Genomic DNA, 16,442 nt, shown 5'->3' with positions numbered 1-16,442 from the left:
CATTATCATGTTATTATTTTTATTAAATTCTCTGAAAAAATTATTTTTTTAAGTATAAATATAAATAAAATTATAAGGACAAGCCAATTTTCAGAAGATAATTCAGTTTGGCTTTAAATACTGTTTATTAACTTCTGTCTTCTTTTTAAATTTTTTAATTGAAATATTCAAAGCTTTAAAACTGTATACTAATTTTAAGAATACTTGCATATTGGGGAGTCATCAGGATAGCAATGATAGTTGAAGTTCTATGAATAGAGTAGATAAGTTAGCAAGATATTATTTGGAGAGAAGAGCAGAAAATGCTTATAACAGCCAAAGAAACATCATTAGTAATAGGTACTGCTGATTAAAAAAAAAAAAAAAAAAATGGTTGTCTGTGTTGAATTTGTCCTTAACCTTGTCTTCCTCTCTGAAGGAAAAGGTAAGGCTCTCCAGTGACTTTATCACACTCAGAATTCCATGACAGGCACACTGACTCCTGACACATTGTCAGCCTGTTTGATATGCTTCCGAACTGGTCCTTCTGGGCAACTGCTACTTACCATAGTTGGCTGCTCTAACATTCAGTTCCCTACAGCTTACAGGAGGTGTATTTCTGGGCAGGGGCCCCTTGGTGGAAGGGTCCTGGCACCAATGGCACTTGATAGGCAATTACCTATCTGATATTTGTTTGATATGTAGGAGGCAGAATTATGCCTAATTATGCCATTTTTAATTAATCTTTTTCTATCAGAGGAATTTTTAATTTTTAAAATATATCCTCAGTTTTTTTTCTATATCCTATAGTACAATAAGAACTATTTATTTTTTCCTAAGAGATAGCCTAGCCATAATGGGGCAATTACAGCTGTACTCAAATTCTAACTTTGCTGGTTTTCAGCTATGTAACTTGATCAAGTTACTTGATACTTTAGCTTTCTATATTATGGAATAATAGTATGTCATAAAATTTCTGAGAGGACTAAGATAAAGTGATATACCTAAAGTCATTTGCTACATGTCTACGGAGCACTTGGTAGGTACTCAGTGATAGCTGCTAATTATGGTTTTGGTGATAGTTTTAGTGGTAAATTAGGTGCTTAGCCTTAGCCTTTTATTCTCATACAAGAAACTTTTTTTTTTTAATACGGCACATCCAGAATTTTATTTTATTTTGCATGCCTTTGTGAGAAGATATGTGTTAGAAAAGCACAGTACATACAAAGAATGAATAGAGTTGTTTTATTTTAGGAATTTCTTCCTTTACTTTCTGATTCTTGCTGTACATTGCACCAGCTTTATCTTCAGATACACAGGTAAGAAGAATGCCATGTGATACTAAAATGTAACAGTGCCTTGTGAACCATACAAAGGTTAAAAGTGTGGGCCATTTAAAATAAAACACAAGAGTAATTTTTTTATTATTTTAGTACATTTTTATCTGCTTGTTTAAAATAATTGAAGATTTAAAGAGTAGATTCCATGTGAGTTTTACTTATCTTTGTATTCTTAACTAGTACCTTATAACAGGTACCTTATACCTTATACTATCTTAACTAGTACATTATACCAATTATACCTTATAATTGGTATGATGATAAATACCAAAGGCCAAAAAAAAAAGAGGTTATATATACATGGATATATTATTTTTTATCTTTGTAGCTTTTTGTTTTATTTCTAGAAATTTAAGTCAAGTAGTAGTTAACTCCGTCTCAGAAAACAACAACAACAACAACAAAAAAGTGAATTACAGTAAAGAATCATTTAAATAGGGGCTGAGTGATATGTGGAATTGCAGACCTCCAAGGAGCCCTCAATTTGACACTAAAATACTCTGTCAACTCATTTGTCCAGCATTTGTCCAGCAGTCCTCTATTCTCCTAGACAGCATTTTCCATGCCTCTCCTTCCTTAAACTTTCCACATCTCTCACCCCTCCTCCCCATTCTCCTTGTCATTTCATGTCCTCACTGTGTTTGTCACTGAAAAAGATGAAAGCATGATTTCCTCCACACGTTGACTGTGCTGCTTGGGTCTTGGTCTGCATATTCCCCATTCCCGTGAAGGAGTTTTCTGTGCACCTGCCCAAGGCGAGCCTCCATGCCTGCACTGGTTCATCTGCCTGCACATGTTCAAGGACCTTGCTCAAGCAACTGTTTCCTTTCCCTCTTGCATCACTAGTCTTCCTCCCTACGGGTTTCCTGTCAATATCCAGCATGTTGTTATTTTTCTTATCGTAAGAATACAAAACTAAACCTCTCAACTTCATATCCTCCTCCACATGCCTTCCACTTCTGTTTAAAACAAACTCCTAGGAGTTGTCTGTCTATATCACTGTCTCTACTTTGTTTTCTTGGGACTGTTCTAGACAGGCTTTCCATTCCATCACTTCACTAGAACTTCTCGTCAAGGTTGTCAGTGACATCCACATTGCTACATCCAGTGGTCAGTTTTCAGCCTCATCTTATGTAACCTGTCTGTAGCACTTGATCCTTCTTTTTGAACTTTTTCTTCCATTGGCTTCTAGAATACTTCTCCCTCTTATTCTTTTCTAACCTCACTGGCTGCTTCTCCTCAACAGGTTCCTTGTCTACCCAGCTGAAGCTGAGTGTGCCTAAGCGGCTGGTCTTGGTCCTCAGGCTTCATTTCTCTCTTAGGTCATTTTGTCTCATGATAAGTGTGTCTCCCCCTTTAATGTCGAACTCTGCCAGTTGGGGCATCTGCACTTACATCCACCCAGACCAAACTCTTGATTCCCACCCATTCCATCTCTACCCCTGACAAAAATCTGCTTCCCTAATAGCATCCTCATTTCAGTTTAAATGAAAACTCTGGGGGCGCCTGGGTGGCTCAGTCAGTTAAGCATCTGACTTCGTTTCAGCTCAGGTCATGATTTCAGGGTTGTGGGATTGAGCCCCATGTTGGGCACCATGCACAGTGAGAAGTCTGCTCGAGATTTTCTCTCCTTCTCCCTCTGCCAGTACTCAGTCCTTCCCCCCAAATACGTAACAGGCAGCTCTGTTCTTCAAATTGATCAGGCCAAAAAACCTTGCTATTATCGCTGACATTTTTTTCTATGTGCCATTCATTAGCAAATTGTCAGTATCGCCTCCAGTATAGACATATTCAGTGTGTATTCAATGTGTATACCTATTGAATGCGGCCAGTTCTTACCACGAGAACTGCTCACATCCAATGCCATACAGTACTGTATTCTTACCTGGGTTTCCACAGAGAGCATCCTACCCTGGCCTAGTCTGTTGGCCAAAGTGAGTGATGAGACATCAGTGAGATCACTGAACTTCTCTGTACCAACCCACAAATGATTCACTATTCAAACAGAATTCAGTAGAATTTCCTGTCTACCGTACCTTGTTTTATTTTTTTTTCTCCACGGCACTTACTAACATCTGTTATATTACGGATTTACTTGCTTACTTGTTTGCTAACTGCCCCCTTCATTAGCATGTGAACTTTATAAACGCTGTGACCTTGTACATTCTGTTTACTACTGTGTTACGTGCTCTTGGAACAGTGCATGGCATGTATACACATGCATTTAAGAAATACTTGTCACATAAATTAATTAAAAAGTACACCATTTGATTGAAAAACAAGTACTTGCTTTGATGCTTAGTAGCTGTAGTTCAAGTCCATGGAGTTTCACTATATATTTTATTAATATATATCTTTCACCTTACTTATACCTTAATCCTTACCAGCAACTCTGAATCAACACCACAAATGAAGAATCAGGCAGTCAAATGAATGAACCGAAGTCACACAACTAGTAACTGACAGACTGTTGCTTTTCCATTACACTATAAAGGCCTTAAGTGTTTCTCTTAAGTGCATCCCTTTAAATGCTGTTATTCCGTTAGGGTTTTCTTAGGTATCTTCAAGTTAAATAACAAGTTAAATATCCTCAATTAAATAACGTGGCAAAAAGTACACATCTTACTTCACATAGGTTTGACTAAAGTTTTGTTTCAACTCTATAAACTGAGACGTCTTCCATGAAAAAGTCTTTGAATTGTCATTCAGGACTAGGGTACAGTTTAATTCTTACAAAGCCCTTGTTTCTGAGTATTAATTCAAATCAACTTTTAACAGAAGTGACAAAGCCACAATTTATCAGAATATCTTTCTATATGTAATGTTTTTACTGGTTATTTGATATTCATATTTTCATGGTCTTTTTTTTAAGATTTATTCATTTTTATTTTAGAGAGAAAAAGTGGGTGGAGGGGCAGAGGGAGAGAGAGATCTCGAAGAGACTCCCTGCTGAGTTTGGAGCCCAGGGTGGGTCTCCATCCCAGAACCCGAAATCAGGACCTGAGTCAACAGTCACATGTTTAACCAACTGAGCCACCTAGACACTCCTTTGTGGTCTTTTTTTTTAAGGATACTACTGTTAAAATGGTATTAAAATGACCAAAATAATAGTAAGGATTTTTCTAAGATTATAAACTTCTAATTCCGTAGAATTATATTCATGTTACTTAGTTTGGAGGTCTTCATACAATTGTGGTATCAATTAGTGCTTTGAATTTTGTTTTATAAAATACATGCTACATATTTTTTATATATTTTACTGCTACAATTGGTTTGCAGTACTTATGTCTACCTAAAATTAGAAGAAACCTATTAATGGATGAACTTTTTCTCTCTCTTTCTAGCAAGTTTCCTCCCAGCCTATATGCTGCCCAGATCTCTAAAGCACAACAGGAGGAAATAGCGAGTACTTTCCTAGTTACACTGGATCCACTCATCAATCAGCTTCTCACGTTCCAACCTTTTGTACAAGTGGTTTTGGACAGTAAATTAGGTAAGCTTCAAAACAGATTTAATCTTAAACCTTCTGATAATTATGATGTGTTAGAGACAGGGTTATTTCCTTTTTGTAATCATCCTTTTTAAAGATTATTAAGATTCCTTCTACTTTTTCTTTAAATGAGAAAAACAGTCCAAGGAAACAGTTATGCCTCTGACTTCTTACGCATCACAGATAGCTGTTGAAAATACATAGAGTATATTTTTACTAATTTGTTATAACTTAATGCATATGTTTTTATCTCCTGTAAGAGCTGCCGAGTGAACTACAGTTCCCACAATGTCTTCTGCTGGTTGTCATCATGGATAAGCTGCCGTCTCAGCCTGAGAATGTGCAGGCCCTGTGGTGCACGGAAAACCAGCTCACAGAAGCTACAGCCAGGTAGAAAACGTGGTGGTGTTTCTATCCAGTCATCTCACAGATGGTGTAGAATGCCCTGTCATTGGAATGATCTTGAAATTAAGTTTTTGTTTACATCAGATACGCTAGTTAATAATTGCTGTGTAGACCTCATATGTATTGGTACTTTATAGATATAAAAAATAGAAGTCTATAAGAGATGATAAAAATATTTTAATTTTATTCAGTATTTTAGAAGTTTTTGCCTGAGACCTAGTGTTATAAACCTTTGCATGGAAGAAGGTAGATATATTTACCAACATTTAAAGATGAGTTCTGTTAAATAGAATGCTGGATTCTTAAGTTCTGTCCTAGGAAATTTCCTCATTTGTCCCCCTGGTCACCACCAGGCTGTAGCATCTTACTGCAGGGGTGATTGCTGTGCTGGAGCGCTCAGCCTTTCCTTGAGTGCACTCTGTGTGCCAGAGCAGGTCACCTCCTGAAGCCCTGTTGTGAGCCTCCTGATCCTGCTTACACAGCAAAGCCGATGCCAGGCTGCCCAGCTTTGGGCTCCAAGTCCGGCCCTCTGCCGCCACCCCTGAATGGTGCCCCTCATCTTGTCACTCATGTAGTTTTCTGAACACATGCCTCACTTTGGTCACACTGGCTGTTCACACCTGCTGTCTCCTTGTACTTTGTCATCTTTGCCTGTGTATATTTTGCCTGTTGTATAATTTGTTATTCAAATCCTCTATGAAGATTTCTTAAACTATTTCAATCTTAAAATAATCCCTCTCTGGGGGGATCCCTGGGTGGCGCAGAGGTTTAGCGCCTGCCTTTGGCCCAGGGCGCGATCCTGGAGACCCGGGATCGAATCCCATGTCAGGCTTCCGGTGCATGGAGCCTGCTTCTCCCTCTATGTCTCTCTCTCTCTCTCTCTCTCTCTCTCTCTCTCTCTCTCTGTGACTATCATAAATTAAAAAAAAAAATCCCTCTCTGTTTTACACCTGTTTTCTATTTTCTATGTAATATCTAATATATATTTAAATTTCGGGTTCTTTGATTAATTTTAATTTTATCTTTATGTAGTTCAGTACTATAATAAATGTGATAAATGATAAAAAAAAAGTACAGGAAAATTGTCCTTTAAGGAATTTGTCTAGCAATGACTATATTTTATTTTTATGGTGACATATTCACACATATTGGAAGCTGTCATTGATATACACCTCTTGAGACATTTTGCTTTGTGAAAGTAACCTTCCATATTACCATGTTATTATGATACCTGCTAAATGTTAAATGTGAATAGTGAGAAGTTCAGTGTTCTCAATTTCCCTGCAGGGTATCTCTACTCAAAGCCATTTTCTACAGTTTTGAGCAATGTGCTGGTGAACTGTCTCTGCCTGTTCATTTACAAGGAATAAAGAGTAAAGGGCAAATGGAAGTTGCTGTCACCTTGTATGAGCATGTTTGCGTTCATCTGTGTACATTTATTACTTCCTTTCATCCTTCACTGTTTCCTGAACTGGTAAGTTAGTTGCCTACTGTCTAAACTGAGGTTACCCCTCTGCTTTCTTTTCACTGAAATTTTGACTTCTATACAGAAGAAAGGTATAGTTAATGTGTACTCTTTTTGAATGTCATTCTCTCAATTTGCACATTTTATGCTTGTAAGTCAGTTTTGTCTTAGGAAATGGTAATCCTAGAGTCCTGTAGTACTCAGATGTAGTGGCTAGCTAAAACCTTTGAAAACATTTTGCGTGGGAAAATTTGGAAAGATAGAGTGAAAAGAGGAAAAGTGTTAGGTTTTACCGAATTCAATTTCATAAAGAGAAGGAGAATAGTAGATTATAGCACCAAGTCTCCTGTAGATTTTAGGCATAACGTTGATTTTCCTTAACGGAATTAAAAATAGAAAAGATGTTGAGAAAATTATAAGAAAAAAATCTTGAGATTTATATAAGGATCAATATCCTTTAAGATATTTTACAGTGGTTAATATCTAGCACTGGAACCTTTGTGGATCCTAATGATTGAGTAACCATATTTAAAATCACTTTTGAATCTCCATAGCCCAGCATAATGCTTAGTATATAGTAGGTGCTCAGTACATATGGAGGGAACGTGTTATAGGCTCTCTTTGATATTAGAAAGTTGAGCTTTTTAAACACTGAGGATCTGTTGTTACTTGGATTGTGATGGTGTTTTGTTTTATTTTGAGAAATGTAATCATAATAATGTACCATGTGCTTTCTGTTTTTCATTAGGATGTTGCCCTATTGAATGCTGTGCTTAGTGCTAACATGATCACCTCTTTGTTAGCTATGGATGCGTGGTGCTTCCTTTCCCGGTATGATGTACTTTTTTTGGTTTTTGGATTGATTTATAGTAGTAACTGATAGTAAATGATGTTGTACTTGTAAATTTATAGAAAAATTCTGTCTTAATAATCCTTAAAAATAGTTCGATTTCATATCATAGCACTAAATCAGGAACCAGTTTCCTTCTTTCCTTTTTACGGTTCAAGTAATAGATAACTGTTACTTAGGTAGTTTTGTATATTGTGGTATTCTCTTTGCCCATGGGGAAATTGCAGCTTCGAACAGTTAGTGCTTTTTGGAAGTTCATCTCCTTGCTTTTCTGAATAATTGCATAAATTATTTCATAAAGATTATCTTCTCTTATATCAGATATGGGACTGCTGAACTCTGTGCCCACCATGTCACCATAGTGGCTCAGCTGGTGAGTAGAATTACAGGGCTTAAAACACCCACTTTCCATGCAGTTCCTTTAAGGATATGATAATCTTAAAGAATGTGAATATCAAAAGGAGAGATAGTATGGTAGCTACTTTGACAGTGTCTTTGCTGTGCATTAATGCTGATGCTACTGAGAAAGGTGTGCCAGAAACAATGTCAAACTGGAGAAATTGTCTCATATTGTCAAAATCTTACAGAGTTCTATGAATTGTTCTGGAAAAGAAAGACTAGTTTAATGGAGAATAAATTTGAACTTGAATGCAAAGTAGAAAATAAGAAAAAAGAGTTAGTTGTAATGTTGATTACTGAGAGTTCTCTTTTCTTTTTTTTTTTCTTTTCTTTAAAATGACTTAGACTAACTACCTCTTGATTTTGTTGTATCATAATGATTTGAGAGGGACTAAATGTTGCAGTGATTAATGCCTTTTTGGGAAAGAACTCATGCTTTGTGAATGGTTACAAAGAGAAAATGATTTAGTGATGATTTATTTTAATCTTTTCAACATTGACCTTTTTTTGCTTTTAAATTTTGAGATGTTTGATATATTCCATGTGATATAGTCATGTCTTTATTTCAGTTTTTTGTCCCTGGCCTTTGATAAAGATGTCATCTGGGTCCATGTGTCTTTTGTTTCTTAATAGCTGTTATGTCATATGGTTCTTAGTTTGCAGTTTAAAAATGTTGTAGACTAAGTCTGGTGAGGTGTATAATAACCTAACAGCTGGCACATGTGTCTCCAGGGCTAATCATCTGGAGCCCATACACACTTCTGAATCCTTAATACATCTTGCACAAGACAGATCCAAAGTAATATTATGTTTATATTATCTTCTTCAAATAAAAGCATTCATTTAATTAAGTAAAAGCTCTCCTAGTGTATTATGATAGGAATTGATCTTCAGAAAATTGAACTTATAGAATCTTTTAATGGAGCTCCTATCTAGAGTTACACCCACCTCTGCACTATTGTGCTTAGATCTTTAAAAGTTTCCATGAATTGTCTTTGAGTAGGAAGATTAACATATCAAGTTATCATCCAAATGGTATGGATGATTATTCTATTTCTATCCTCCAAATAGAAATTCCAGAGGGTTGTTTATAAACACAATGTCAGAATTGTTTTCTCATTATAAAAGTAATCTAGGTTAATAGAAGAAAAACTAATTAAAGTTCTAAATTACTTAAAATCTTTGGTCCTGGAAAGCGCTGCTATTAATATTATAGCATATAAAAACTTGTAAAAGCCATGATTTTAAATCGATCTTTCCTCTCCTTTATTTTCCCAGATAAAATCCTGCCCTGGAGAGTGCTATCAGCTTGCCAACCTATCAGTACTGTTGAGGCGGCTCTTCTTCTTCATGGCTCCATCACAACAGGCAAGGATAGCATGTTAGTCACTGTTTTTGAGCAGCTGCTGAGAAATGGATTCAAACTCTTGGAAGGCTTCCCACTGCCCCTATATTCTATGTTTAAATGTTGACATGGTCTGAGCATAAATTTTTAATGTAGTGATTGCTTTGCTTATTGCTTTTAGATGGGTTTAGATTTTAATATTGTTAAAAACCAGAGCCATACAGTAAAGTGGTAAAAGTGGGTTTTATTCTGGGATTGTTGCTGTAGGGAAAAGAGGCCTCTGGGTAGAACTTGGCTCAGATCTGAATATAGCATAGGATCTCAAGCAAGGTGCTGGTCAGTGGGTGAAATTACTTAGAGGAAACATCAAGGGTAAGGAGGTGGTTCTTGCTAAACTGGCAAGTAAGATTCTTGCTGAACATAGACCAAAGTGATCAAATGCCAAGGCTGAGGGATCCTTTCTAGATTGACTTAGCAGAATTCTTGCTAAAACCGGACAATGCAGGCCCAAGGATGGACAGTCCCAGGCATAGCATCATGCCATGCTTAGAAGGGTGCTCAGTAAATATTGGTAGTTGGTTCATTTGTTCTTTCTTTTTTAATATTTATTTATTTATTTATTTGAGCGAGAGCAAGTGTGCAGAGGGGGGATGAGGGACAGAGAGAGGGAGAGAGAATCTTAAACAGGTTCCATGCCCAGTGTGTAGTCTGACATGGGGCTCAATCTCACAACCCTGAGATCATGACCTGAGCCAAAATCAAGAGTCAGACGACTGACTGAGCCACCCCGGTGCCCTGGGGGAGTTTGTTCTGAATAGAATATTTGCCTCAAGTCCATGTCTGCTTTCCTGCCTGAGAGTGATTGCCAGGCCCCCAAGGAACCATGCCCAACTTCCTGGCCCTCTTCCATGCAGGTGATTCTGAGGCTGAAAGCACAGTAGATCCACTTCCTAGCCCTCTGGAAAATACATAAGGGGTGTATTCTCCCCTCCAAAACTTCAGAGGAATTATCTGCTCCATGTCCCTTCAGATTTGAGTACCTTTTATTCTCTGAAAGGTCTTTCCCTGGTTCCTGGTATACTGACCTTAATAGTGGCTCTGGTGACGGAGGCCCTAGCTAAAGATGTGGGATTGGGAGGGAAAGTCTCTTTTAACCTCACTTTTCTTATTTATTAAATGGGAATAAAATTATCCTTTTACCGGGGTTGTGGTGAAATTTTAACTTTTAGAAAATACAACTCAGAATGAATGACCTCTAAGTGAGATCTAGAAACTTTGTTATAGATAAACTAGTTTCTGTTTAGGGATCTAGATACTCCTCAATTTTCTAAGTGTCTCCAAATAATTGAGGCTATTGAATACTAAGTTACTTTATGGATTTTGAGGGGTTACTTTTAATTTTTTCCTTCAGTTGTCAAATACGGATTTCCTGGTCAAGTTAATGGTGTGAAAATTTAAAGGGGCATACCTAAACTTGAATTCTTGTCTTGAGAGTCTGTGGGTGTAGTTAATCCTAAAATTGAGATACTAACCTTCCCTAGAGGCAGGGCTGAGACTTGAGACCTGGAACGGAAGCTGCTCGAAGGGGGCATTTCACAAGAGTTTGTTTTTCTGCCAGGCTTTGTCTTTTTCCTTTTCCCTAAAGACATTATCCCCCCTTTTGAAGAGGGAATGGACCTTTTCTGCGACAACAGTATGTACTGGGTTGTGTTCTAGGCACTTCAGTTCATGGAGTTCCTGGGTTCTTAGCCTTGTGGGATATGTGGATTACGTTCATTCCACAGATGAAGAATCCGTAGTTTAGGGAAGTAAAAGAGCATCTCCAAACTCACTGTGATAAATAGCCGAGCTGGGATCCAAGCAAGATCTGTCTTACTCCAAAGGCTGCATTTCCCATTACTCTGGTGTTCATGTTCCACTCTTTGGCATGCACCTGCTTCCGGGCCTCTTCCGTTTGTGTTTTGTTTTTAGTTTGTCTGCTCATGTCTCATTTTAACATAACAGTGCTGTTTTTCTGTTAACTTGGCAGTGGCTTTGCATTATTGCAGTGGTAAAATGGACTTGCCAGCCACATTGCACTGGGCTGGTGGCTTACATTTATGAAACCGATTCTGTGTGTTGTCTGAGAGCAGAGCCAGCTAGCCCCACAGGAAACAGAACTGATGACCCACTTGCTTCTTTCTTTAGGTCCTCTGTTCTAGTCTGCTGTGCTAGTGGCCACCAGGGTTGGCTGAATCAGTCTTCTGGCCTCTTTTGGACTTAACCAAACAAGGTCACTAGCACAAAAGTTTGTAGGAAAATAATAGACTGTATGGGTAGAAGCAGAATAAAAGAGCTGACTGGACTAATAATGAAATGCGTGGTTTTCAACCTTTCTCGTGTCTTCATATCACATTCACTTAAACTGTTTGTTTTGCAAACAAATGCAACGACAGAAAAAATAATCATGTTCCTTTAAGTTACCTTGGTCTGGTACTTGTGGTATTACTACTCAATTAAAAACTTTTTAAAAATATAAAGCATGGAAACTAGTACTTAGCTTTTACTCATCCATTCACCAGATTGTCTCATGTTACTATTATTTCTTCGATTTATTTTAGGTGGAGTTTATCCAGAAATTTTCTCCTAAAGCAGCAGAAAATCTGCCTCTGTGGCAGTGTATTTCCCTGCAGGCATTACCAACCGAGCTCAGGAAGCAAGCTGCATGTGATATCACCAGAGTCGGGATTGCACAGTGTCAGGAGTGGCTAAGCAATAGTCGGACTTTGGGAGAACTTGAATCTCTGGTAAAATAAGAATTTTGTTGGATTTGATTCATTTAGCAGCTGTTTCCTGAGCACTGCTCAAGGTACTAGTGATGGGCTATTTACTCAGATGTATATAGTCTCTGCCCTCAGGCTAGAAACTAGCAGGATTTTCAGATTTCTGCATTGTAAAGGGATCTGTGAGAAACTTCCTGTTATCTTGACTGATGAAATTATATTGGGGGTAGAGAGACTAGTTCAAGACACACTGGACCAAGATGAAACCTATTGTGAAATATTTTGTTTATAGGAGTTTTGCTGACACATCATTAGATTAGGCGTACATGATTCTTCTATTTGATAAAACACAGCCCCCATTTTACACACACCTTTTCTGAGCCTTTAGGTAGCTTTCCATTTAGAATGCTCCCTCTTAAAATAATTAAATATAAAAGAAATTCATTTATGAGAAGTAAAAAAAATCCATGGTTTTTTAAAATTGAACTATAGTACATATGGTTGAATCTTCCAGTCTAGTTTCCTCCTTTGTTGGTTCATTCATTCATCCAACAAATATATTTTGAGTGCTCTTATGTGCCAAGCACTGTTTTAGGCATACAAGAACAAAACAAAAATTCCTGTTCTCATGAGCTTGCATTGTGGACAGTAAAATAAGTAATAAATATATATGTACATATGTTGTATCAGTTTGTGATAAGTGGAGAAAAATAGGGATGGGGACAGGGCATTCAAGAGGTTAGGGGCCTATCTGCAATTTTAAATTAGGAGTTCAGAGTTTTCTCAAGGCTTATATTTCCACAGTAAGCGCAGATGTTCTGACAGTGTTACATAGTGGCACCTGATGATAATTATTAAGATAATTTAAAGCCTATACATATATCCAAAGGAAATACAAGTTTTTATTTGCATTTATTTTTGAGAAAACTATTAAATACTTAATTAGTAGGTTAAATTGTTCCAATTTTACATTTATTATGCACTGATTTTTGTAGTTGAAGACAAAAAACCTTTCGTATTATGTAAAATAATACACCTATTTTCTAAAATTGAATATATTTTTGCCCTGACTGAAACTTTAGTTCAGTGGGTCATTTTACATGCTTATTTGTAGAAGGAAATAGGTAAATCTTAAAAAGCTTGTATGGTAATCAGCGAAACTTAAGTATGACTGTTGAGGTATAATGGATTAAAGGCATTGTTATTAATCATTACTTTCCCAGTGGCTTTCACTTTACTCCCACTGTCCCCTCAATGAACCCCATTCCTGGCCAGAGAGAAAGATTCTATATAGAGAAGAGTGAATCTAGAAAAGATGGTTTTTAGTTTCAAATTCTAGGTAGTGTACTTCTCAAGTATTATATTTGCTTATTGAATGTCGTGTCATTGAGGAATTTTAAAGGTTAGGTATAAAACACCAGCAACAATGAAATCTAGTAATGTTAAAAGATTGCTAGATACATAATATGAAAAACAATAGAATTTTTAGTTGATGAACATTATAAATTAGCTTGATCCTATTGACAATTTATATCAAACTTCTTTATTAAAATATATTGGTGTTTCCATTTTAATATTAAATTTTAACCTAAACGGGAAAAATATTTAGAAAGTGAAGCAAATGTTTCTGTGTATAAGTAAAATTTATTTTAATAAGATAATATATATTAAAGAAGTAGCTGAAAAGATGGCTTCAGGCCTCAGTATAAATTTGACACAGGTTTTTATGAAGAGTTATAAGTAAATCATAACCTCTGCAGCCTCAGCTCCTGTAGTAGACTGGGATCTAACCTTGGACCCTTCCCTCTCTCCCTTTAGAACACACTGCTCTCTGCTTTGCTTGCTGTATGTAATTCTGCTAGTGAAGTTCTGGATATTGCACAGCAAACTGCAATTATGGAAATTGGGAGTCAGCTTTGGGCTTTTTTAAACCCTAAACTGGTAAGGAGAGCAACTGATTGTTTCCCTGAAGAACTAATAAAGTACTGAAAAAAGAGCATAGTACTGAAATTTCCCTGTAGAGTAAAATGTATGTAATTTCTTTAAGTGCTTGGTAGAACTTGCAATTAGAACGTAAAATAACTTTTTGTACTCTTTCAGCCGGTTCTTTTTGAGTGTGATAGAATTAAATTAGTAAAACTAGAACTTAATGAATGACAGTGATATTTCAGCTAACTATTTTCATGACCATTTGGACCCTAAAACCCCCCGAACTCTTCCTCTATTGTTTCTGTCCTCTCCTGGTTTAGTGTAGCGTGTTTCTGTGATTCTGGGGTCTTCCATACAATCCTCTGGGCAGTGGAGAGTGGCTTGGCTTAAAGGTGGCAGGGGCAAGTGAGTAGCTCTAGCTGGTTCGTGTTCCTCTTCCCCAGCATTGGTAGAAGGCCAGGTGATGATCAGGCTAGAATTAGGATGATATGGGGTCCCCTAGGTTATTGTAATTTACAAATGACATTTAAAAATCTAAGTATGACATTTTCTTTGACTAAGTAGTGCCAGCCACTGGAAGCTGAAGGCAAAACTCATACTTCTGGTAAATCCTAGAAATGGTTTTGCAGATAATGTTTTACCATTAATGTTTATAAATAGTTAAATTTCTTTTCTGCAGTATTTTGACTTCAGTGATTGCTTTTCCCCAATCCTCACGAATCATTCAATAAATATTCGTTGAGGATTCTCTGCTGGTGATATAGTTTATAATACCATGATAGAAATGATTATGAAGAAGAGAAATGGAATTTTAAGAACACTAAGGCATATACAAGTTTTTCAGTGGCAAACAAAAATAATTAGATCTCCGTCCGGATTAAATTTCCTAGTCATGTGATCTTGAGCAAATTATGTAACCTCTCTGCCCCTTTCTCTTAATTATTAGTAAAGTGAGGGTTATAAGATCTACTTCATAAAGTTATAAGGTGTATGTGAGGTAGCATATTGCCCAATATATAATAAATGCTCACTAAAGTTGCTATTTTCATGTAATTGAAAATTTTCACCAGAATTATTTTGTGTTTCTTATTTAAGGTAACAGGTCAACCTTATATTCAGCAGACACTTAGTTTTTTGCTTCCACTGTTGGGAGTTTTCGTTCAAACTCTAGATCCTCATCTGATAAGTCAGGTAAGAACAGTAAGCAAGTTGATACTGTCTTTGCTGAGGAAATTGTTGAACTGGCAAGACTTAAAAAAGTTTTTTAGAAACAGTCCTTTTTAATGATTTGTTGCCCAATTTGCTTGTTACTTTTTTCCTGTTGAACTGAACGTAAACGTCTCAGGAAGGTCTCCCTATCTCTTTCGCTCTTCCAGGAGAGTATGGTTAGTACATGGGGCTGTTGATTCAGCCTGTATCTGTTCTTTCCTAGCTCCTGAGGCTGAACAGTCACAACTTTCACTACCGCAGAACATCCCTGAGGTTAGGACTCGTAGTTCATGTGTGAACTCTGCATTCAGGACCTTGTCAGAGGCATTGCAGCTGTGGGAGTATGGAATGTAACCAGTGTGGGCTTAAGGATAATCCTCATTGTTTTTCTGAAGAAATAAAGTGATTTTGAAGCAGGAGGACTACTGAGTTTTCGGTCTGACCCCCAGCTTGCCTGGCTGGGACAGGCAGTACTGAGGTCCCTGGTGGGGGGGACCTGCTTTTGGAGGTTCTGAGCCAATAGAGAAGAAAAGGCCAAAGGCCTTCATCTCTGAAGTGGTTTAGAGGCTTTGGAATTAGTCCCTAAGGACAGAATTGATCCCCTAAATCAGGAGCTGGCCCTAAGCTTACAGGCACATTTAGAAACAGTTCTGAGGTAAAACTAGTCATTCCTACTTAGAAGTAACACTCTATATTGTAGTACCATATATGCTGGAAAGTGAAACTACTAATGCTTTGTTTTAGTAGCTTGGTTAGTGGTTGTGTACATTAAGAACTTAGCATTAACAAATACTAATTAGGTATATTTTAAATTACCGTATGTGTAACATGGATTACTAAATTATAGAGAATGAGAATGCAGTAAAATAACTGACTCAGACTTTGTGGGTTCTGATGGTTTTAGTTATCCTTTTCAAGAAATTAAATATGGACAATTTTGATATATTTGTGCCTACCTTTAAAAAACCCAAATAACTTAAAGTTCTAAAATTTCAACATTAGTAAATTGTTCTTTTAAGCATTGCTTCTTTTATAGACCACTTTCTGTGTTCCTTTAAATCAGGGGTTGGCAAAGTATAGCTTCCTGGCTAGGTTCTGCCCTCCTGTTTATAGGACAAGAGCTGAGGATGATTTTTAGGTTTTCAAAGGTTTGTAAAATAAAAATTAAAAACAATATGCAGCAGGGAACATATTACCTATAAAACCTAAAATATTTACCATCTGGCCATTTATAGAAAGTTTGTCAGTCCCTGCTTTAAATAGTGAATT

General features: G+C 36.9%; 2 protein-coding genes across 3 annotated transcripts in view; one reads left to right on the top strand and one right to left on the bottom strand.

Moving 5' to 3' along the window:
- The window catches only part of FIRRM (FIGNL1 interacting regulator of recombination and mitosis), a 39,377-nt gene that overhangs the window by 17,958 nt on the left and 4,977 nt on the right, over positions 1-16,442 (top strand). For both annotated transcript variants that reach the window (XM_055323678.1, XM_055323679.1), the window contains 10 exons: positions 1,234-1,298; positions 4,664-4,812; positions 5,070-5,199; positions 6,502-6,688; positions 7,428-7,510; positions 7,851-7,902; positions 9,207-9,296; positions 11,874-12,059; positions 13,854-13,976; positions 15,060-15,155. In XM_055323678.1, the coding sequence (XP_055179653.1) occupies positions 1,234-1,298; positions 4,664-4,812; positions 5,070-5,199; positions 6,502-6,688; positions 7,428-7,510; positions 7,851-7,902; positions 9,207-9,296; positions 11,874-12,059; positions 13,854-13,976; positions 15,060-15,155 (1,161 nt within the window). The remainder of the gene's footprint in view (positions 1-1,233; positions 1,299-4,663; positions 4,813-5,069; positions 5,200-6,501; positions 6,689-7,427; positions 7,511-7,850; positions 7,903-9,206; positions 9,297-11,873; positions 12,060-13,853; positions 13,977-15,059; positions 15,156-16,442) is intronic.
- Positions 1-16,442, bottom strand: part of METTL18 (methyltransferase like 18) — a 42,358-nt gene that overhangs the window by 22,406 nt on the left and 3,510 nt on the right. The window lies entirely within an intron of this gene.

The sequence above is a fragment of the Nyctereutes procyonoides genome, unplaced genomic scaffold, assembly GCF_905146905.1.
Source record: "Nyctereutes procyonoides isolate TBG_1078 unplaced genomic scaffold, NYPRO_anot_genome, whole genome shotgun sequence".
Lineage (NCBI taxonomy): Eukaryota > Metazoa > Chordata > Mammalia > Carnivora > Canidae > Nyctereutes > Nyctereutes procyonoides.
This window is presented reverse-complemented; position numbering and strand designations above follow the sequence as displayed.